General features: G+C 34.8%; 1 protein-coding gene and 1 pseudogene across 2 annotated transcripts; both read left to right on the forward strand.

Moving 5' to 3' along the window:
- Positions 1-1,073: 1,073 nt before the first annotated feature.
- LOC149494584 (uncharacterized) lies at positions 1,074-6,097 on the forward strand (annotated as a pseudogene).
- A 3,917-nt stretch (positions 6,098-10,014) lies between these two features.
- On the forward strand, positions 10,015-13,642 carry LOC110008805 (agamous-like MADS-box protein AGL9 homolog). 2 transcript variants are annotated; one of them, XM_089724297.1, is made up of 11 exons: positions 10,015-10,252; positions 10,473-10,526; positions 11,428-11,443; positions 11,552-11,619; positions 11,713-11,746; positions 11,857-11,918; positions 12,042-12,141; positions 12,282-12,326; positions 12,622-12,749; positions 12,947-13,124; positions 13,233-13,642. In XM_089724297.1, the coding sequence occupies exons 1-11, from the start codon at positions 10,068-10,070 to the stop codon at positions 13,326-13,328; spliced, it is 966 nt and encodes a 321-aa protein (XP_089580423.1). In that variant the 5' UTR covers positions 10,015-10,067; the 3' UTR covers positions 13,329-13,642. The 2 variants fall into 2 exon arrangements, with proteins under 2 accessions (XP_089580423.1, XP_037497292.2); XM_037641364.2 differs by having other exon boundaries at positions 12,285-12,326.
- Positions 13,643-21,467: the final 7,825 nt, after the last annotated feature.

Raw genomic sequence — 21,467 nt, forward strand, 5'->3', positions numbered from 1 at the left:
TGTCAGTTAAAAACGACTCTATTTGGGAGAAACGAGGTGATGATTCGTTTATCGAAGGGGAACTTCAAGAGTCATGCCTCGTTAAACGTGAGTGACTTTTTAGTGTCTCACCTCTCTCCATATATATGGCTAACTCCTTGCCTCATTTGCTTCACTTTCGCATTTCTGAACATCAGAGCATCTCTTTAAAAAGTTTCCTTGCTCTCTCTAGCTCTCTTCGCTTTGGTAAGTTTTATAGCTTTTGTTTTGTTTTTTTGTTTGCTTTTGTCGGAATCATGGGTTTGGCTAGTGAGAAGGATGTCCAGGTTTTATTTGATCAATCTGATGATGAAGATAATGAAGTTGTTGAGTCTGGAACTAGTGGGGTGAAATCTTATAAAGCAAATGTTAGGATCGCTGATGTTCCATCGGACATTGATGAGGGTGAACTCTTAAACATAAGCTCTATGTATGGTGTTGCTCTAGAGTATAAATTAGTTCATCCGTTCGAGCATCTAAGGGTAAACAAGCCTTTGGACAACGACTCTATGATGTTGTATGAAGAATCTTTCCGGTCTGGGTTTTGGTTACCTTTATCCAAACCTTCAAAGTCATTCTTTAATGACTAAGAGATTGATATAAACTAACTTCATCCTAATGGGTTGCGATTTTTTGTGGGATAAGAGAACTGACTCGTCGTGATGGGAATACTCTTACAGTTTTAGGGGGTGCGAGAGGTGTACCACATGTTCGACTGAGTCAATGAAGATAACCGCTTTCTTTAGGTGAGAAATAACTGTAACGTTTTTAATAACCAGGCAAATATTTCTTTCTTGAAGAATTGAAGGCAGAAATATTTTATTATGAAGCATTCTGGTGGGTTCGGTGTGCCGAAACAATGGTCTAATGATCCTATGCGCAATCTTCCAGCAACACCTACACTTGAACATAAGTAGTGTGTGGCCCTTACCTTTGATGATCTCAATAAATGCTCAGGTAAAAAAATTTATGTTTCTGATGATGTCTTTGATTCTTCTGATGTGAAAGCAATGCTAAAAAAATAGAGGCAAATGATGGTCCAATTGCTGCAAACCATGAATGTTTTCATGGAGAAGGTCACTAAAAAGAAGCTTGACGCTGTGGACTCACCCGTCAATCAATCTCCTACTAGCAAGTCTTCTGCTAAGGAGGGAAATGAATCTTCATCCAAGTGTGCCAAAGAACTTGGGGGGCAACCACCTCGAAGTCCCTCGGGAGGCACTGACAGTGATTTTGCTCTTGCTGAAGAGAGGTATCAACAACCACATTGAAGAGAGGAGCCGCGGCACCACCCATCAAAGGCACCACTCTAGACAGGCCGCTCCACTGGCAGGCCTACAGTGACTCTTAACATTGTTTTTGGGACCACTAGTCCTGTGACTAACCTAGGTGTTTATGAGGCTGAGGCTTCTCATGCTCCTCAGTCGTTGACAGGCACAGAAGGAAGCCAAGGAACTAGAGGGGTTGCCTTCAATGGAACTCCCCAGAATACATACACAAGTGTCAATATGGTTCCTCAAACGACAGGTAATCCTGTTCCTCAGATTCCCCAGGTCACTATGGATGTTCTAAGGGACATTGTGCAGGAACTTTATGGGCCTGACCTCAGACAGGTTGGCCGCCAGGAGTTTGTGAAGCCGTATTTAAAAATAATTGACAGAGAGAACCCTTATCCAAGGGGGTACAAAATTCTAGATTTCACATTATTCTCTAGAGAAGAAGGACAATCGATCGTGGAGCATCTAGCCAGATTCACCATCCAATGTGGGGCACTTGCTAATCTGGAGAATTTGCTAACTATAAGTTGCGATTGTTTCCTAACTCCTTGACAGGTACAACTTTCACCTGGTATTTAACACTTTCGAGGAACTCAGTCAATTCATGGTATGAGATGGAGCGTCTCTTCCATACCCAGTTCTTCAGAGCTGAGCTAGAGGTTTGTGTGGCCGAGTTGTCCATGCTGACACAAAGAAGTGGACAGATGACTTACTCATTTATTGCAAGGTTTAAGAAGCTGAGGAACAGGTGTAAGGTGTTCTTACCCGAACGCAAGTTTGTCAAGATGGCTCAGAGAGGCTTGGACTTGAAGTTGAGGAAGAAATTACAAAGGATGGAGTTTGGAGATTTTTATGAGCTGGCGGCTAAGGTGGCAGTAGACTTGGCCACGGTTCCGGAACCGACGGTTCCGGTTCCAGAAAAACTGGAACCGAAACCGAACCGAAATGGTCCGGTTCCGGTTCCGGTTCCGATCCGATTACAAAACCGACGGTTCCAATTGGTTTTCCGGCGAATCGCATAATTTTAAATTTTAAATTTTGAATGCCAGTTTAAAAAAAAAATTATTTGAACATAAAAAATTAAAAAATACACTTAAAAAATTTTAAAATTTGAAGACCGGTTAAAAAAAAATTATTTGAACATAAAAAATTAAAAAATACACCTAAAAAATTTTAAATTTTGAAGACCGGTTTAAAAAAAAATTATTTGAACATAAAAAATTAAAAAATACACCTAAAAAATTAAAAAATACTTCAATTAAATTTATTTTTTTAAAGACTTGAATTGTTGAGTGTTGAACATAATTATTTTTTTTTTTTAAATTTGAACTGAATTTTTTTTTTTAAAGTTTGAACATAATTTAAAAAAAAAAAAAGGGCTTGAACTTAATTTTTTTTTTTGTTTACAAAAAAAAATAAGTTGCCTACGTATCCTCTTGGGGTTTAGAGAAATCAAAGCCCACGTAGTTCTTACTTACCTTATATCAATTTCACCCCTTTTACCTTAATCGCTATTTGCACCACCGGTTGATGTTCCCGTTGAGGACCCATCGTATAAATCAAATAAATCTTCATTTTCTTTTGGATTTTCTTGGGCTCTTAGTTCGGCCTTGGTCCAATCATCCACGCATGCTTGTGCTTCTAGTGAATCGGGTGTCATACGAGATCGTGTTTCATCAAGTATGTTTCCTCCTTGACTAAAAGCTTATTCAACCGTAACAGTGGAGACTGGAGTTGCTAAAATTTGTTTTGCAAGTAAAGAAAGAATTGGAAAAGTATTTGCGTGACGACTCCACCAATCTAAAATTGAAAAATCAGTATCTGCATAATCATCACCAAACTCAAAAGAAGTTGTTAGATAATTATCAAACTCAGAAATAGAACTGGATTCCCTTGTTCTTTTTTGTCTTTGTAGTAAAACTTGTTGAGCAACACCAACACCACTTACCCTTTGTGTTGAAAATTGTGGAATATTAGATTGAGAAGAAGTAGAAGTAGAAGTAGATGAACTAGAAACTTGAACAAATTCATTATATAATTGCATAATATTTTGTTTAACTTCATGCATTACTACATTTATATTAACATTATCTTCTACATCAAGATTTAATACATCATAATAAATAGTCAAATAATCACATAAAACATCCATTCTACATCTAGGATAAAATACAATAGCAACAAGATAAAGAGGTGATATATTTTTAAAATAAGATAACCATTTTTTTTTCATTGAAAAAAATACAATCTTTTAATAAATCATCATTTTGAAATTCTTGGAGTGCAGTAACAATATTAATACACATAGGTAAAAATAAATTAGATGTGGGATAATAAACCCCACTAAATTTATAGGTAGCATCATTAAAAATTTTAAAAATATCTAAAATTTTTGCACAAATCTCCCAATTTTGTGGATAAAAATTAATATCCTCAATATTATTAGTAACAAAAAAGCATAATAATTCTTTATAAGAAAAAGACTCGTTTAGTAATTCATATGTTGAATTCCAACGAGTTGGGACATCCCTTGGAAAACGTTTTGGTCTTTTATTATTTTCTTTACAAAATTTAGCCCAACTTTTCATCACTTGGGGATGTGTCCATAAATATGAAATAACTTTTTTAATTGGAGAAATAAAAGAATCAAGAATTTTTAAACCATCTTGTACACATAAATTTAAAACATGGCATGCACATCTTATATGAAAAAATTTACCACCAATATTTGGTTCACAAATTTTTTTAAGTTCAATAATTGATCTAGTATTTGCAGAAGCATTATCAAATGAAATTGAAAAAATTTTTTTTGTCAACTTATATTCATCTAAAATTGAAACAATTACTCTATAAATATTATTTGCAGTATGTTTATCATCAAAAACACGAAAACCAATAATTCTTTTTTGAATTTTCCAATCATCATCAATCCAATGACATGTAATACCCATATAAGAATGCATTTGCCAATGATCACTCCAAACATCACAACAAATTGAAACACGAATTTTTAATTGAGAAAATAAAAGTTCTAACTCTTTTTTTCCTTTATTATATAAAAAAATAATAGTTCGTTTTACAGTATTTCTTGGTACTCTTTTAGTAGAAGGATTTAAAGCTTTTTGACAATAATTATTAAAACCTACTTTTTCACCAAAACTAAAAGATAAATGTTCCATAGAAATCATTTTTGCTAATTCTTCTTTTTGTATTTTTTCAGAATATTTAAATAAAGAAAGGTTAGAAGCGTACCCGGAAATTTGTTGTTGAGACCGATCAACTCCTATTTTTGTTGGATGTTTTATCTCGAAATGCTTCCAAAATGATCCATAGCCGCCCGCTTGTTTAAATTTATAAGATTTTCCACAATAATTGCAAATTACATCGTACATTTTCTCACCTTTGAATTTTTTTGTGAAATGAATGGAGAATATGTCGGAACTTTGTCTTGCTCTTGTAACAATTTTTGCTCGTTGCTCTTGCTCTTCATCTTCTTGAAATTGCTCATTAAATTCAGATTCTTGAATTGGAATATCCAAATTTTCATTTGGAAAACCCTCAAAATTAAATTGGTCGGGAATCATATCATAGATGTCGTTTGTAGGGATAGATGATTCTCCAATTTTTTCCTTGCCCTTACCCGAATTTGAGTTTCCTCCACTTGCCATTATATGATAATAAAATATAATTTGGAAATTTGAATAAAAAAAATTAGAGAGAATAATTACTTAATAAGAGAGATTGTAGAGTAGAGAAGAATAAATGAATAATATAGAGTAGAGTGTAGTATATTGTAGAGAGAGTAAGTAGAGAGTGTAGTATATTGTAGAGAGAGTAAGTAGAGAGAGTTGAGATTTTTTTGTAATGAATTTGTAAATAAAATGAGGTATTTATAATAAATCCAAAAATTCCATTTTCCAAAAATACTCTTGAAACTAGCCGTTATATAGCAGTTTATGGCTGTTGGGAGGGGTAATTAAGACATTTCACAACACATTTAAAAAAAAAAAAACTGCAGTTTCTGACAGTTACAACGGCTAGAACCGTTGGTTCGAACTAGCGGTTCTAACCGGACGGAGAACCGGCGGTTCCAGTCCGGTTCCGACCGGTTCTTTGGAATCGCCGGTTCTGGTTCTATATTTGCTGGAACTGGAACCAAACCGAATTTTTTTTGTTCCGGTTTCGGTTCGTCCCGGTTTCGGTTCTCACCGGTTCCGGTTACGGTTCCGTGCCAATTCGAACCGACGGTTCCAGTTCCTGAAACCGTAATATGGCCAAGTCTAGGTGGCAGAATACGAAGAGTTGTTGAAAGAAGAATCACAGAGGAAGAGAAGCTCAATAAGAATTTATTATCAGGAGCTTCATCAGGAAATGACTATGGCTGACTTAATGAACTCAGGTTTTTATGTGTGTCTGAACTTAGGAGCCCTAGTAAAGACAACATCTCAGAAGAAGACTCCGATTCGAAGACTCAATTTAACTTTAATGTGTCTAAGACTGAGAAGATCTTTGATTTCTTGCTGAAGGAAAAGTTTGTATCTCTCCCACCTGGTCATAAGCTGCCGACGAAAGAAGAGACGAAGGGAAAGTAATACTATAAGTAACATGATTCCTGGAACCATAATACTAATAGCTATTGGATTTTTAGGAATTCTATACAGGATCGCATTAACAGAGGAGTGTTGAGGTTCCCTGACAAAGAGTAAATATTGATTGATGAGGATCCTGTCCCAAGTGTCGCATCTATCAACGCTGTTGAAGTATATCTGAGGAGTATAATTGATCAATTGAAGAAGCTATAGGTTCATTCGAAGTCCTTGAAGACACCTAAAGAGTCGCAACAATATTGGCAGCAGAAATTTTCAGAGGGAGCCGGACCCACAAAACAACTAGAGTGTTTAATTCGTGAAGATTTAGAGGATCCTAACACATCTTCCAATAGCTCATTAGTTGTAAAGACCTCTAGAGTTGGTTTAATGCCGTCATTAGCCATCGCGCCTTATAAAGCCCGAGGTGGGAGACTAATATCTCAGAGCTCCATGACTATTAAATCATATACTAATAAGGAGATGGAAATATCTGCAACTACTATCTCCATAATTTATTTACAGTAACTATTTGACAGGTTAGCTACAGAGGAGTACCTAGTGGTTGATGGTGCTGAAGTGATCTTCAGAAAAAAATTAACATTTCTTAGGCTGGGCAATGTTCTTATTGAAGTCCAAGATCTTTTAGAGGAAGTCAACCTCGGTACCCCTGGGACTTCAAGAATTTCATATATTAGCAGCCTATTGAAACCTGAGCTGAAACAGAAGATCATACATTTTTATGGTCATAACGACCTAGAGGAAATGCTTACTAGCTATCAAGTAGTACAAGAGATTCGCACAAAAGAAATGCCAGTAGTTATTACCTCAAGGAGTACTATCACACCAGGTGGGAAATGAGGGATCATCAGTAATTGCAATGGGGCTGATCCCACGGTCCCACTAAGAAAGGTCACATGTAGCAAACAACGCAATAGTTATAAGCAAATGACATAGCTGATCTCACGATAATCATGAATAAAGTAAATAGGCCTACTTGCTGTTTCTTTCATAAATGCTGGTTCATGGCTTTAAATATATTCATACAAATTAAAAAAAAAAGGTCAGTCAAGATTCAGATATTTGACCTGGTGCTAGGTCCACTGGTGCTATGAAATAATAGAGGAGCGTGTCTCATAGCTTTTTGTCCAAGCTTGTACCAGGGAAGAAGAATGTAGATCACTCAGGAAAATGAGTAAATCTCAAGTAAGGATCCTCAATCTCAATAATAACAACGAATAAAATTAGAAGAGGAGCCATCTGTAGGTGCAACAAAGGGCAGGTGCAATAGAGAGCATACCTATAGAGAAGAGACAACTGGAACATCTAAATCTTAAACTGTAAGAAGAGGAGACTATCGAGAAGAAGACATATGAGTCAGGGGAGTTGCCTCAATTTGGAAAATATATCTAGAAACAGCTAATAGAAAGGATGATGAACCAGTCACGAATGTCCCTGGAGAGAACTTGACCAAAAAAAAAAAAAAATGGTGCTAAGATTAGCAGAGGAACTTACTTGAGGAGCTGGTGCATTAGCAAGGGCAACGCTCAAGGAGTTTGCAAATGAAGTAGTGGAACCTATTAGTAAAAAATAAAGGTACATAATTCGCAACACAATTTATATTTATTCAGAGGAACTAGTTTTTCCCTAGTCATAGTAGAAATATACTTTCACTGGTGCCACAATCTGGAAAAATGGTTGCCAGTGGAATTGGTATAAAAAATTTGGTGCCTCTGAAATAGTTTTTTTTATTGGTTCCATGCCTATGATTCTTCAAAAAATTCATTAGAGGTAAAACACAGGAACCAAACCATTAATTTCCATTGCACAAATTCATTGCCATCTTAAAAAGTTTCACTTTTTTTATGTTATATATATATATATATATATATATATATATATATATATATATATATATATAAGAAAACAAACGCAAAGGAGAGGAAAGGAAAAATGCACCTGTAGTTGGTTGATGCTTTTATATTTATATTATTGAAAAAAAAAAAGAGAGAGAACGATTCGAAAATAATTTTGTAGCAGCCAAACAAAAGCAAACCGAAAATTGCTTTGAAAACAATATATGGCCATGATTTTCATCAATTCCAAGGCCAAAGCTTTAATATATTTGGCTATCTAAGAAATTTAGAAAATGGCCATGAAAATAGTTTTCAAGATCGACAAGATGATGGAGTAGCATATCCACAACAGCAACATAGGAAAGAAAGAAAAGAAAGAAGATGGTAGTCGTGCAAACGAAAAAGAATAAAAAAAGTGAATCCAGCCTTAGAGTTTCTTTGCTTATTTGTTATTTGAATTTTTAATTTCTAAAATGGATTTGGATTTACAAAATCGGCTAACATATTAAGCATGGCCTATCAGTCCAACTTAATATGGGGGCAATTGATGAACCCATTTTGTGATTTTTTTAAATTTGGGCTTTATATTTTGGGTTTGGGCTTGGATATTTAGTTAATTGAGACCCAATTAATATTGTTTTGGATTATTAATTGATTAATTAATTTCCATTAATTACTTAATTAATTAAAAGAAAGAGATAAAGAAGACATGATCTGCAGTTGTACAAGCACTCCTCAAGCGATTGTTGACACGTATAGAAAGTGGGGGACCAAGGGAGCCAATGATGAAAACGTGTGTCAGTGGATTCTTTTGCTTAATGCCTGTAAAGCTTACAAATGGAGCAAGGGAATCCAACAAAAAGGGAACAAAAAATTCTCCGACGAATTCAACAATCAAATCAAACTCTCCAATGAGTCAATCAATTTAATTTCAAAGCATTGTTTTTATTTTTTTCTAAGAGTAATTCATTTACATTTTCTATAATTATAAGCTTGTATTTCAATACAAGCAATTAAAATTCTATTTACTTTTCAAGCGATCAAATTCTATTTTACAATTTTCTCTGCCAATTTTATTTTAATTGCACAACTGATGAAGCGGATACTGTGGAACCAAACCTACAGCCTAGAAGTCAGATTGAGCGCACTTTATTTTTCAGTTGGAGTATTTCACAAACCTGGCACACCCGCAATTAATTCACAAATCAAGCTGTCAACCAATAGATTCGTTGCTCTTTTCCAAAAAAGAACCAACAAATATATAAAGGATAAAAATGTAAATTTACAACAATGTTATTTTCCTTCCTCCCATATATTTTCCTCCTTTTTCCAAACATAGGGTGAAAAATAAGGAAAGAAAATAAATAGTGCAACCAATCATTATTTTCCTCCCTATTTTCTTTCCTCCCTTTCCCAAACACAGTGAAAGAAGTGAGGCCCACAATTTCAATAGGAAAGAGGAGAAATTCTGAGAATTAGATTGACAAAAACAACAAATGGTAGTTGTCTTACTCTAGATATAATTATTTTTCCAAACCATAGCCCGTTGAATTTCAGACACTATAGGCAGGTAAACCCACATAGATAAAATCCAAAAAATAACCATTGGAGGTTAACATCCAGATATTTCATTAATCAATTTTGAAACTAATTAACTTCACCTCACAAGTGTTATGCTCATTCGAACTGGCTTTTTGACTTTCTGGTATTATCATCAAAAGTTGTGCTCTGCCATTCTTAATTCTCCACTCGTACAATTCAGTTCCAGCTCATTCACATTTATGTTTATTTGACAGTTATAAACTTAGAGTTGACTTTCTATGACCACCAAAATTCAATTTTCAAATTATATTAAACATAAATTCAATTTATAGAATGAGGAGATATAATATCCCTTCCAACCATAGAGCATAAAGTAGCTAATAGCATTTTTAGATTTTATAACTTTAATTGTGATAGCATTTTAGATTTTAGTTGTTATATAGCGTAGGTTTATCTATATCTACATATATAGGGGTTGTTATTATTATTATTAGGGATAAAATTATTTAATTATATTTTCAAAAGTACCTTTAATAAAAATCTACTTAAGATTAACAAAAATTAAATCAAATTTAATGGTTTTTGCATACTTGTAAATTGGGAATCTTTTTATCTTGTAGCTTTGGATAGGAGGAAAAAAGGGAAGTCCACCATATTACACAGTGGACCCAAAAGAAGTCTATAAAAGACCTACTTGCTTATGTGTTGTTGTCCATATGAAAGATAGAGAATAGAAGTTATAAGAAAGATAGAGATTAGAGAAGAGAAGTTGTTTAGGGGAAAAAGAGATGGGGAGATCAAAAATAATACTTAAGAAAATCGAAAATCCAACTTACAGGCACATTACTTTTGCCAAAAGAAAAAGTGGGATTATCAAGAAAGCTTACGAACTTTCTACTTTATGTGATATTGAGATTGCTCTTATCGTCTTTTCTCCTGCTGGAAAACTCTTTCTTTATGAAGGAAAGAAAAGGTAAATGATATGAAGAATTATTTTTATTCAAATTCTCACTTGATTCCTGATTTTCGTTTTGTTATAGCACATTACTTCATTTTACTAAAAAGAAATTGATAGGGTTGAATTATCAATTTCTTTAGAGTTATAAGGTATAGACTTGATAATATTTGGTTTGTATGTGCTTAATTTGATTCACTTATAGCTAATCAGTGTGAATTTTGAATTTTAATTATAGGCTGGAGGAAATCATTCAACATTATTTTGATCTTCCAGATAACCGCCGTCAACGGTATTAAAATTATAATTCAATTAATTTGTATTTGATATAATTGTCCTGAAGGAGCAAAACACTCAATTACATATATGGTACAAATGGTTAGGTACAAATGGTTATGGAGAACTTTTAGTTTGTAGAAACTCTGTTTTTAAACCCTCATTCTGTTTAAAATGATAATGTAGATGAAAAATAGAAATCAATTTCCTGCAAATGTATGTTAATATGTCGAGATCAAGGCTAATATATGGAAATTAGTCTCTTATAAACATATGTTAGTATATGAAGAGTAAGTCTAACATCATTTTTGAGAAATGAAAAAATCATTTAGAAGTAGATTTTTGCTTTCTTTTAAAAAAGGAATATAAGGAGGAGAGATCAATTTTGGTATTGATAGTCTTTTCATTAGTGAGTTTAGAATTTGTTGCTATTATCCAGGAGGAGGAGAAATAACGTAGAGAAAAATAAAAAGAGAGATGAAATAAAAAGAGAGATGAAAAAGTGATCAACTATATATGCATTTTGTTTGATTTGATTTGAAATCGAACCGTTAGATTGCACATTTTAAATTGGAAGTTAATTATAATAAATAACAAAATTACAAAACTGCATCTTACTTTCTTATTATTAAAAAGTTAACTATAAAGAATAACGAATTTATAACTACCGAATTTACTATTAATTGGTATCTTTAAAAGTTATTACAATAATATAGTTTTTGTTTGGTTAAAGGGTAGTTTTAAAATAAGTAGCATACTTATTATTTCCATTTTATTTTATGAAATATAATATTTACTCGGTTCTGTAATTTAATTAGCAAATATTAATTCAATATTGATTTCATTAATTCATTCCATAAGTATTGCTGACGACTTTATCTTCTTGTATCTCCCCAAACTACATGTCGCAAATGAAGGCTGCATAATGAAGAGGTAATTTAGTAATTACCCACAAATTCAATTATTTATTTGCTAATAGTTTAATTTTCCAAATTCAATTTCCAAAGTTTCACTAATTTTATATATAAAATTATTTTGCAGTTGATTAAGCGGATTGCTCATCAAATGAGTCTTGAGACAAGTATCTTCCATCACTTGGTCATGGCTGGGTTTGTTCTCTTCTTACAAACTCTTTTTTAATTTTCACATATATATGTTTATTAATTAATTAACTATTTGCTTTCTTTTGACATAATTAATAGTCGCTGCCATGTAACATCTGGATCTCAAATGCAGGTACTTTATACACACATACATATATATATATGATTAATTAAATTGTCTCTAAATTTCTTTTATATATCTATATATATAATAGAGAAAATTCATCAATAATTGAATTACAGGTGATCCAAAATGAAATTCAAATATTCACTTCTGAATTGGAAGATGTTGAGAAACAAATAAGGTATGAAAAATCAATTAACTGGATTAATTAAAATAGCCAAACATGGAATTAAAGGAAGGAGATTAATCCATTTTGAGGGAATAAATCAATTAATTAAAAATTTTCTATTAATTAATTTTTCAGCCAATTTTTAAAGAGCCCAAGTAGCATCGAAACAGTGACTGAGGCTGAACGCCAGGAAAACACATTGATTGAGACATTGAAACATGTCCAAATCCGAAAGGTAACAGATCTTCAGCTTTCTTGCATCCATTCTTTTTCTTCCCCAATTTTGTTATTTTTCCTCTCTCTCTCTCTCTCTCTCTCTATATATATATATATATATATATATTCCTTAATTATACTGCCTTCTGTAATTTTCAGCAGCAACTTTTGGAAGAAATTGAAAACTTTCATCCAGTTCCAGAGGTAATTAGTAGAAGAAGCTTTTTTTTTTTTTTTTTATCAGCAACAACGAATTTTTTATTAGAATTAAAAATACCAGAAAAAGTTTAGTATTTTCAGGAATCTACTCCAAGCCAATAGGCTTCCTTAATACACCTATAACTAACCTGTAACCTGAAAATGTTAAACAAAAATCTAGCAAAAACAATAATAAGCTAACAATAATTAGAATTTACATTTTAACAGATGACAAAACAATTAATTAGGAGATTATTGTTAGACATAATGATTAATTTATTTTGATTTTTGTGGCGTATAGCAACCTTTCTATCCAATGAATATGAATTCTGATGGCTTCATCATGGGAAGTTCAAGCTATAATCCAGTTGATAGGCCTCTACAGTTTGATTTTGATATTCCGGGGTACAGTGAATTCCCATTCTTCAGGTACATTTCTAGCTTATTATTTGTTATATATAAAAAATCATAAAAGATAGAGACTATCTTGGATTCGACTTGTGGTATTTGATCTTCTCTGTAACCCGAGACACATCCAGTTAGAGCTTTCTTGCGAAAATTAATAACCTAATCGATATGGATAATTAGAATTAGTTAATCCCTAACATTTCTTGCTATGAATACAGCAATCAAGAGCCAAATTTTCCTGAACTACAGCCTCCACCAACATTTCTTGATGGACATGGATTCCCTGTCCAGAACAATGACAACAATTTTAATGCCTGTGTTCCTTATTCTCATCAAATGGGGCAATTTCCTAACATGAACTTGCCTTCAACTTCAACAATCAATACCAATGAACAGGTACCATTTTTCTAAAGAAAAAATTACATTATTCTAATTACATTCACTTCTTAATTAATAAAAACTATATTAGTAATTAATGGATTCTGATTTTTTGTTGTTGATCAGGGAAGTGCTTCAAATGCACCGGTGCAGGGCCAAGAAGGCGATCCGGCGAAGGGTTTTTACAACCCTAGCTATGGGAATTACCATTTTCGATTTTGATTCCAATTGAAGGATGAAAAGGAAAAGAGAATCAAAATCAAAATCAAAATCCAAAATAAAGATTCAAATTAAAGATGAATCATTGTGTTTGGTTGTTAACCATCTTTCTTTAATTTTCTAAAGTTTACTCAATTCAAACATCATGAGGGTTTGTTTAATGAACACCTTTTAATATGGCTTTTGATGATTTGGCTGGGATTTGAAAGCTTTATCAGTTTTGAGTTTAGACTTAATAATAAGATTGTTATGCCTAATTTTTATTAGACAAGACTCATTACAAAGCCCTTATAAAGTTAATTATTTTTTTATTTCAATTTTGAATTCAAGGTATATTAAATTATTATCTTATTTTATCTCTTTTAGAGGTAGAAAAACTCTTGGTTATAGTTATAACTGGAATACTTATTATTAGGGGTGAGCAACGGACGGGTTGGGTTAAATAAGATATTTAACCGATTCACCTAAATCGAATAAGGATATACATCCCTCAAATTGTTTGACTTAAATCGACACGAAAAATCCATTATAACCCTATATTTTCGATCTGGTTGGTTCGGATCGAATTTCGTGCAATCCTACTTATCACATGGGTATTTGGAATGCCAATTAAAAATATATTTTGGTGCAATTGGTATTTCATTGAGAAGGGTTAGGAATGAGATCTCTTAATCCTGTTAAGATTCTATGCAAAATATAATATTTAGTACATAACAATATAATTAGGTCTTAGATATAACTTACAATTAGGTCCTGATAAATATTTATATTCTTTCAATTCCATACAAAAATTTGACTTACTCAACAAAGGTAAAATATGACTTTAAGAGACATAAGCAATATCATAAGTTTTACTTTTAATAACATATATCACTTTAACCTCATATTAGTGGCTTAATTAACTTTTTAATCAGTTAATCTCAAAAAAGAGCAAATAAAATAATGGAGAGAAAATAAAATAATGGAGGAATCATTTTCTTCTTTAATTTGTAGATGTTTTAATATTATAAGGAAAGAAAATAGTACATATTTCTTCTTTGATATTTTCCGCACATTTTTCCTCATATATTTTCTTTACTCCAAAAAGAATCTTCCTTTTCAAACAAAGCCTAAGCCAGTGAATATTTTTTATCATATGCTGGACTTGAGTTATTATTTTTTTCCATTCATGGGCAAGAATAACTAAATGGAGGTTTCTTCACGTGATTTCAATTAACCATACAAATTAATTAAACTAGCTAGTTAATTTAGCAACCACCAACATTAATTTAATTACAACAATGAAATAATATTATTCTCTATATGAAAACTGCAGAATAAATATGAATGATGGGTACATCATCAAAGCATACCATTTCAAGGCATTGTTTGGCTCTACTAGAAATTCATCTACAACGCTTCTGCAACTAATTTCCACTGTCTCATATATTTTTCCAGTCCCAAAATCGAAGCACCCAACAAACAGTCTCTGCTTTATGATTAATAATATATATATATATATATATATATATCAAAATCAGAGCTCTTTCTTTATATATAAAAAGGAGCTGTCTGTGATTGATGCTTGCCCACTATATATACGAATCTATGCATAACTTATAATATGCATATCTACTATATAGAGTTCCAAACAAAAACCTCTATAAGAAACTTAGTAATCACAACAGAAATAGGTTCCGCCCAAGTGTGTGTGTATATATATAATTATATATTTCAAGAAACCCTGGCTGTACCAGAAGAATATGTACCGCGTTCACTAAAATCCATGCACAAAAAGCCTAAATATATCGAAAATAAATACCCTTTGAAACATATATCAAGAAGAGAATTGATTAATATATATATGTAAATATGAAACAGTATCTGTTTCGAGACTTATACTTTATGAACGTCTTTTCTACAAACTTTAGAGAAAGCTGAAGCAATATAAAGAACAAGAAAAGAAAAAGAAAGAAGATAGACACATACAGGGAGAGAGAAGTAAAGGATTCGAATGGGATAAACAAACATATAATGGACAATTATATAGTAAAGGATTCCAATGGGACAAACAAACATATAATGGACAATTATATCATGCGCAGTACAGATTATGTGAACTTATTACACAAACACAGACTCCCTTATGCTGTTTCAAAAGATACTTTTAAAAGCTAAAAAAATTCAAGAAAAAGGAAGAGACATAATTTAGAGAGTTGTTGCTGTCCGTCACTGGTTCGTCCATCTTCCCAAGGAGATAGATTAAATCCCTCGTTTCTTTTTTTTTTTTTTTCTTTTTTGCCGCCATGCATTCAACGGCGTCATTCTTGATAGGTAATCTTGGGCTTCTCAACCCCAAAAGCTAACTCAAGAGGTGAGGCTTTCCTTCACACTTATAACTTGATTACCAGCCCCTTCCACAACCGATGTGGGAAAACCCAACAATCTTGTTAGGGCACCGGCAATAAAATTACGAGAATAATTACCACAACGGAAAAATAAAAATAGGACACACAAAAATTTACGTGGTTCACCCTTAACTGTTTAGGGCTACGTCACGGGACCAACTCCGAATATTTCTTCCACTATTAAAAATAGTAGGCTTACAAAGAGAGTAATACAAAAATAGCGGCAGTCAAAAGTGTTTCCCAAAAACACCTCAATAATCTTCACTATTTTTCTAAACCCTAGTTTTAAGAACCCTTTCTTAAAACTAACTCTATAACTATGCGATTTTAATCGCTTGTTGGTGTGTAAAACTGAAGCAAATCCTCTCCTATTTATAGGAGAGGAAGACGAAAGAGCCGTGTATAACTTATTCACGGCTCTCCACTTTGTCAAAGTTGCATGCCAAATTTCACCTTTTTTTTTTCATCACATGTGTGGGTCCCACTTGAGTGGGCACCGCCACAATAATTCCTAGTGTCCAATGTGGTAGAGATGGGCTAAAATGCTTTGAAACAACTCTTGAGTCCAATAGTTCCATTATTGGCGTGAAACTAACACATCTTGGCACCTTATACTGGTTAATAGACGCACCTCTTGATATTGCATAATCCATAAGATCTCAAAAGTGCCATTTTTCTCTGCTCTTTATTAGATAAGATAACAACGTAGTTGTTACAAAGACTTATTCAAATGCTATTCTGTTATATTTAGATATATACAAGTTCCTTGAAACAAGGATTAGAAGAGTCTGTAATCATGTATTTAAATTACACTTGTATGTGAATAGATTATTACTTCCTCTAATCGTTTTATGCTATCAGAGCCTTTTGCTCAAACATCATTTTTTTTTCGATCCTATCTGTGATTCTTCTATTCCTTTTCAATGACTAATCCTCTGGAAGAAACCATTTCCACCACTCCTACCGTTCTTCAAATGCCAACCCTAAACCCCTCTGCAACTCAATTAGTTTCCATTAATGCCTCCGCTCAAGCTCCTCTTAAACTGACTGCCACAAACTACCAATCGTGGCATACTCAGTGGTACTCTCTATTGGTTGGTTATGATTTTCTTAAGTTTGTTGAGAACCCTATTGCTAGTAATCTGACAACCAGTTCCTATCTGTTTCGTCAAGATCAGCTCCTTCGAAGCGCTATGATTGCTTCTCTTTCTCCCGATGTAGTCTCTTATGTTGTTGGTGAGAAAACTTCTCACGATGTTTGGGTTACTCTGGAGAAAACCTATGCTAAGCCATCTCAAGCTCGCATTATGAGCTTGCGAGAGTCTCTATTTACAGCTAAGAAAGGGATCTCATCAGTTATTGAGTTTCTTTAGAAAATTAAATCGATCACCACTACACTTGCTGCTGCTGGTGTTGTTATTCCGATGAATGAAACTGTTCTCCATGTTCTTCATGGTCTACTTGCTGAATATAAGGAGGTTTCGACTGCCATTCGAGCACGTGACTCTGAGATTTCTTTTGACGATCTTCATGATAAATTGACTGACTTTGAGAGTCAATTGAATCGTGAGTCGAATTTGGTTGTTACTCCCACAACGGTGAACTATACTGCGAAAAACAAAGCTGGATCGTCAACTGCTGCTCCTCAATCTTCCGCTTTTGTTAATTCTGGAAATTTTTCAGGTACTCCTACTTCCTCGACCTACAAAAATAGGTTTAAATGTCAATTTTGTGACAAGCCTGGGCATGTCACTAAACAATGTTTTAAACTCAAGAAATTGCTCCCATGGCTATTTAATGAAAACTCCACTGCTGCTGGTTCAAAGACTCAAGCTCAAGTTAATTGTGTTACTAGAAATCGGCAGACAAATGATCCTCGTTGGGTTGTCGATTCAGGTGCAAATCAGCATGTGGTAGAAGACTTAAAGAATCTGACTATTCATTCAGATTATGAAGGTAGTGATAATGTTTTCCTTGGTGATGGTAAATCCTATCCAATTTCTCATACAGGGACTGTTACCTTAAATTCTGCCACCAAGCCTTTGAGTTTAAAGAATGTTTTATGTGTTCCTGCTCTTGATAAGAATCTTATTTCTGTTTATAAATTGTGCACTGATAATAGTGTTGAGGTGACATTTAATCCCTTTCTGTTTACTGTGAAGGATTTGAGCACGGGGGCGCTGCTAGCGGAAGGGAAGCCCACTAATGGCATTTATGAATGGCCGCCCAATCTGTCAAGAGGTTCTTATTTGAACATTAATCATATTGTTGCTTCTTCACAGCCCTTATGGCATCGTCGGTTAGGCCACCCTTCAACACCTATCTTGCGTCTTATTTTGCAGTCATTTGATTTATCAGTTTCAAGCAATAATTTCTTTTGTGATTCATGTAAGTGCAACAAAATGCACAAGTTTCCATTTTTTGAGTCCACTATGACAAGCTCTGCTCCATTGGAGTTAATTTATAGTGACGTTTGGGGACCGTCACCGGTCACTTCTATTGATGAATTTCGGTATTATATCATTTTTGTCGATCATTTTACCAAATTTGTGTGGTTGTTTCCTTTGAAAAGAAAATCTGACGTGTCTTCAATTTTTCCGGTATTTCAGAATCTTGTTGAAAACTACTTCAATAGGAAAATTAAATCAATCTATTCGGATAATGGGGGGGGGGGGGAATTTATACACCTGAAAGCTTACTTGCAAGAAAAAGGGATTTCTCATTTTCTTACTCCACCCTACACACCAGAAAATAACGCCACAGCTGAGCGTCGACATTGACACATTGTCGAAACCGGGCTCACATTACTTCATCAAGCCAATCTACCACTATCTTTTTGGACATATGCTTTTCAGACAGCCGTATATTTAATCAATAGAATGCCAACCTCTATTTTGGACAATAAATCACCTTTCTACTGTCTTCATGGCAAAGAACCCAATTATGCTAAATTAAAGGTTTTTGGGTGTTTATGTTATCCTTGGATTCGTCCATTTAATAAACATAAACTGGAAAAACGTTCTCTTCCTTGTGTTTTTATTGGGTATTCAGCTACTCAAAGTGCTTACAAGTGCTATGATCCTCATTCATCCAAAATCTATCTTTCTCATCATGTTGACTTTATAGAATCTGACTTTCCGTTTAATTCTCTAGCCACAGCTTTAGAACGACCTGATTCTCATACATTTTATTTTACCAATGTCTACAGGTCTTGACAGTATTGGGCAACCAAATTATGTGAACATTGATTCCTCGGCTTCTCCTTCGCTAGTTCAGTAGCAACCCGAACACAGTAACATCTCGGATTCTGGTTCAGGTACTGAAATTTCTAATTCACCTATTTTATTACCTACTCAAAGTGATGTTGTGAGCAGCTTGCCGTTGGCCTCTAATGTAACGGCCCAGCCCATGTGTGATATTGTCCGCTCTGGGCCCTACGGCCCGCACGGTTTTGTTCTTGGGGGAAATGGGAAACTTCCCAGGAGGTCACCCATCCTAGGATTTCCGTTAAGCGAGCACGCTTAACCCTGGAGTTCTTCCAACTCTCCAGCCATTTCACCACCAAAAGGCCTCACACATGTTTTAAACCGCCCACCTTAAGTACATCACTTCCCTCTCGCACTTAACCGATGTGGGATTCGCCTAAGGTGAGTGCACTGTGAGTGCACTGTCACTATAGCCACCGCTCACCCCCCCTTAGGGACTCAGCATCCTCGCTGAGGTTTGCCCCACCACCGGCCAGAGGAGCGAGGCTTCGGCTCTGATACCAATTGTAATGGCCAAGCCCATGTGTGATATTGTCCGCTCTGGGCCCTACGGCCCGCACGGTTTTGTTCTTGGGTGAAATGGCTGGAGAGTTGGAAGAACTCCAGGGTTAAGCGTGCTCGCTTAATGGAAATCCTAGGATGGGTGACCTCTTGGGAAGTTTCCCATATCCCCCAAGAACAAAATCGTGCGGGCCGTAGGGCCCAGAGTGGACAATATCACACATGGGCTGGGCCGTTACAATTTTACAATTAGTATCAGAGCCGAAGCCTCGCTCCTCTGGCCGGTGGTGGGGCAAACCTCAGCGAGGACGCTGAGTCTCTAAGGGGGGTGAGCGGTGGCTGTGAGCGATGGCTGTAGTGACAGTGCACTCACAGTGCACTCACCTTAGGCGAATCCCACATCGGTTAAGTGTGAGAGGGAAGTGATGTACTTAAGGTGGGCGGTTTAAAACATGTGTGAGGCCTTTTGGTGGTGAAATGGCTGGAGAGTTGGAAGAACTCCAGGGTTAAGCGTGCTCGCTTAACGGAAATCCTAGGATGGGTGACCTCCTGGGAAGTTTCCCATTTCCCCCAAGAACAAAATCGTGCGGGCCATAGGGCCCAGAGCGGACAATATCACACATGGGCTGGGCCGTTACATCTAATCTCAATCAGAATGTACATCCAATGGTGACACGCAGCAAAAATCAAATTCGAAAGCCAATTAATAGACTGTGTCTATCCACTGAAGTTGAATCTGATATTCAATTTGTTCCCAAGACTGTTGCTCAGTCATTGAAGGTTCCGAAGTGGCGTTCTGCCATGGAAGAAGAATATCAAGCCCTCATGAAGCAGAAAACTTGGAGTTTGGTTCCTTTGGACATAGCAAATAATGTTGTTAGCTGTAAATGGCTGTTTCGCATAAAGCATGATTCCAAGGGAATTCCAGTTCGGTATAAAGCACGTCTCGTGGCACGAGGATTTACTCAAAGACCAGGACTTGATTTTGATCAGACCTTCTCTCTTGTTGCAAAACATCCCACAGTTCGGGTTATACTATCTATTGCTGTTAGTAAAAATTGGCCTCTTCGACAGGTGGATGTCAATAATGCCTTCCTTCATGGAAAATTAAATGAAGATGAGTATATGATCCTTAATGCCTTGTAAATACCAAAGTAATTTCTTTGCAGCTTTCCAATGGTCCATCCAGGGATTACTTTGATATCACCCTAACATTCCTACGGCGAAACTAATATCCGGTCGAGTACATGTTTGAACATATATTAAGCTCCCAATTACTGATGCATAGGGAAAACACTCCATCTCTTTACGTTCTAAATCATTCTTAGGACATTGCATTGCGTTGAACCTATCTCCTTTCTGAATTGGAACTATTCCTGTGGAGCATTTTTCCATTCTGAATCTCTCTAATACATTGTCAATGTAAGCTCTTTGAAACAATCGTAACAATCCTTGTAATCTATTACGGAATATTTCTATTCCTATCACATAGGATGCCACACCCATATATTTCATTTCAAAGTTCTTAGAGAAAAAACCCTTTACATCATGTAACAACCCAACATCATTCGCAGCAAGAATAATGTCGTCAATATATAGGACTAACATAATGAACTTAATCCCACTGACCTTCATATAAATCCACCGATCAACAGTGTTTTCCATAAATCCATATGAAGTGATAGTATTATTGAACTTAAGAGACCATTGATGGGAAGCTTACTTTAGTCCATATATTGACTTCTTTAACTTACACACCAAATTTTTCTTTCCTGTGACAAAAAATCCCTCTGGTTGGTCCATATATACTTCCTCCTATAAGTCACCATTAAGAAAGGTTGTCTTTACATCCATTTGGTGAAGCTCTAGATCATAATGAGCCACCAAAACCAAAATAATTTTTAAAGAGTCCTTTTTGGAAACTGGAGAAAAGGTCTCTTTATAGTCAATGCCATCCTTTTGAGTGTAACTCTTAGCAACAAGTTGGT

This window comes from Jatropha curcas, chromosome 7, assembly GCF_041381405.1.
Source record: "Jatropha curcas cultivar XTBG-Jc1 chromosome 7, XTBG_Jcur_1.0, whole genome shotgun sequence".
NCBI classification, from domain to species: domain Eukaryota; kingdom Viridiplantae; phylum Streptophyta; class Magnoliopsida; order Malpighiales; family Euphorbiaceae; genus Jatropha; species Jatropha curcas.

Coding starts and splice junctions, on each gene's coding strand:
- LOC110008805 (XM_089724297.1), top strand. CDS start 10,068: ATGGGGAGATCAAAAATAATACTTAAGAAAATCGAAAATCCAACTTAC. Junction 12,750..12,946: donor AGTGAATTCCCATTCTTCAG/GTACATTTCTAG, acceptor CTATGAATACAG/CAATCAAGAGCCAAATTTTC. Junction 13,125..13,232: donor CAATCAATACCAATGAACAG/GTACCATTTTTC, acceptor GTTGTTGATCAG/GGAAGTGCTTCAAATGCACC.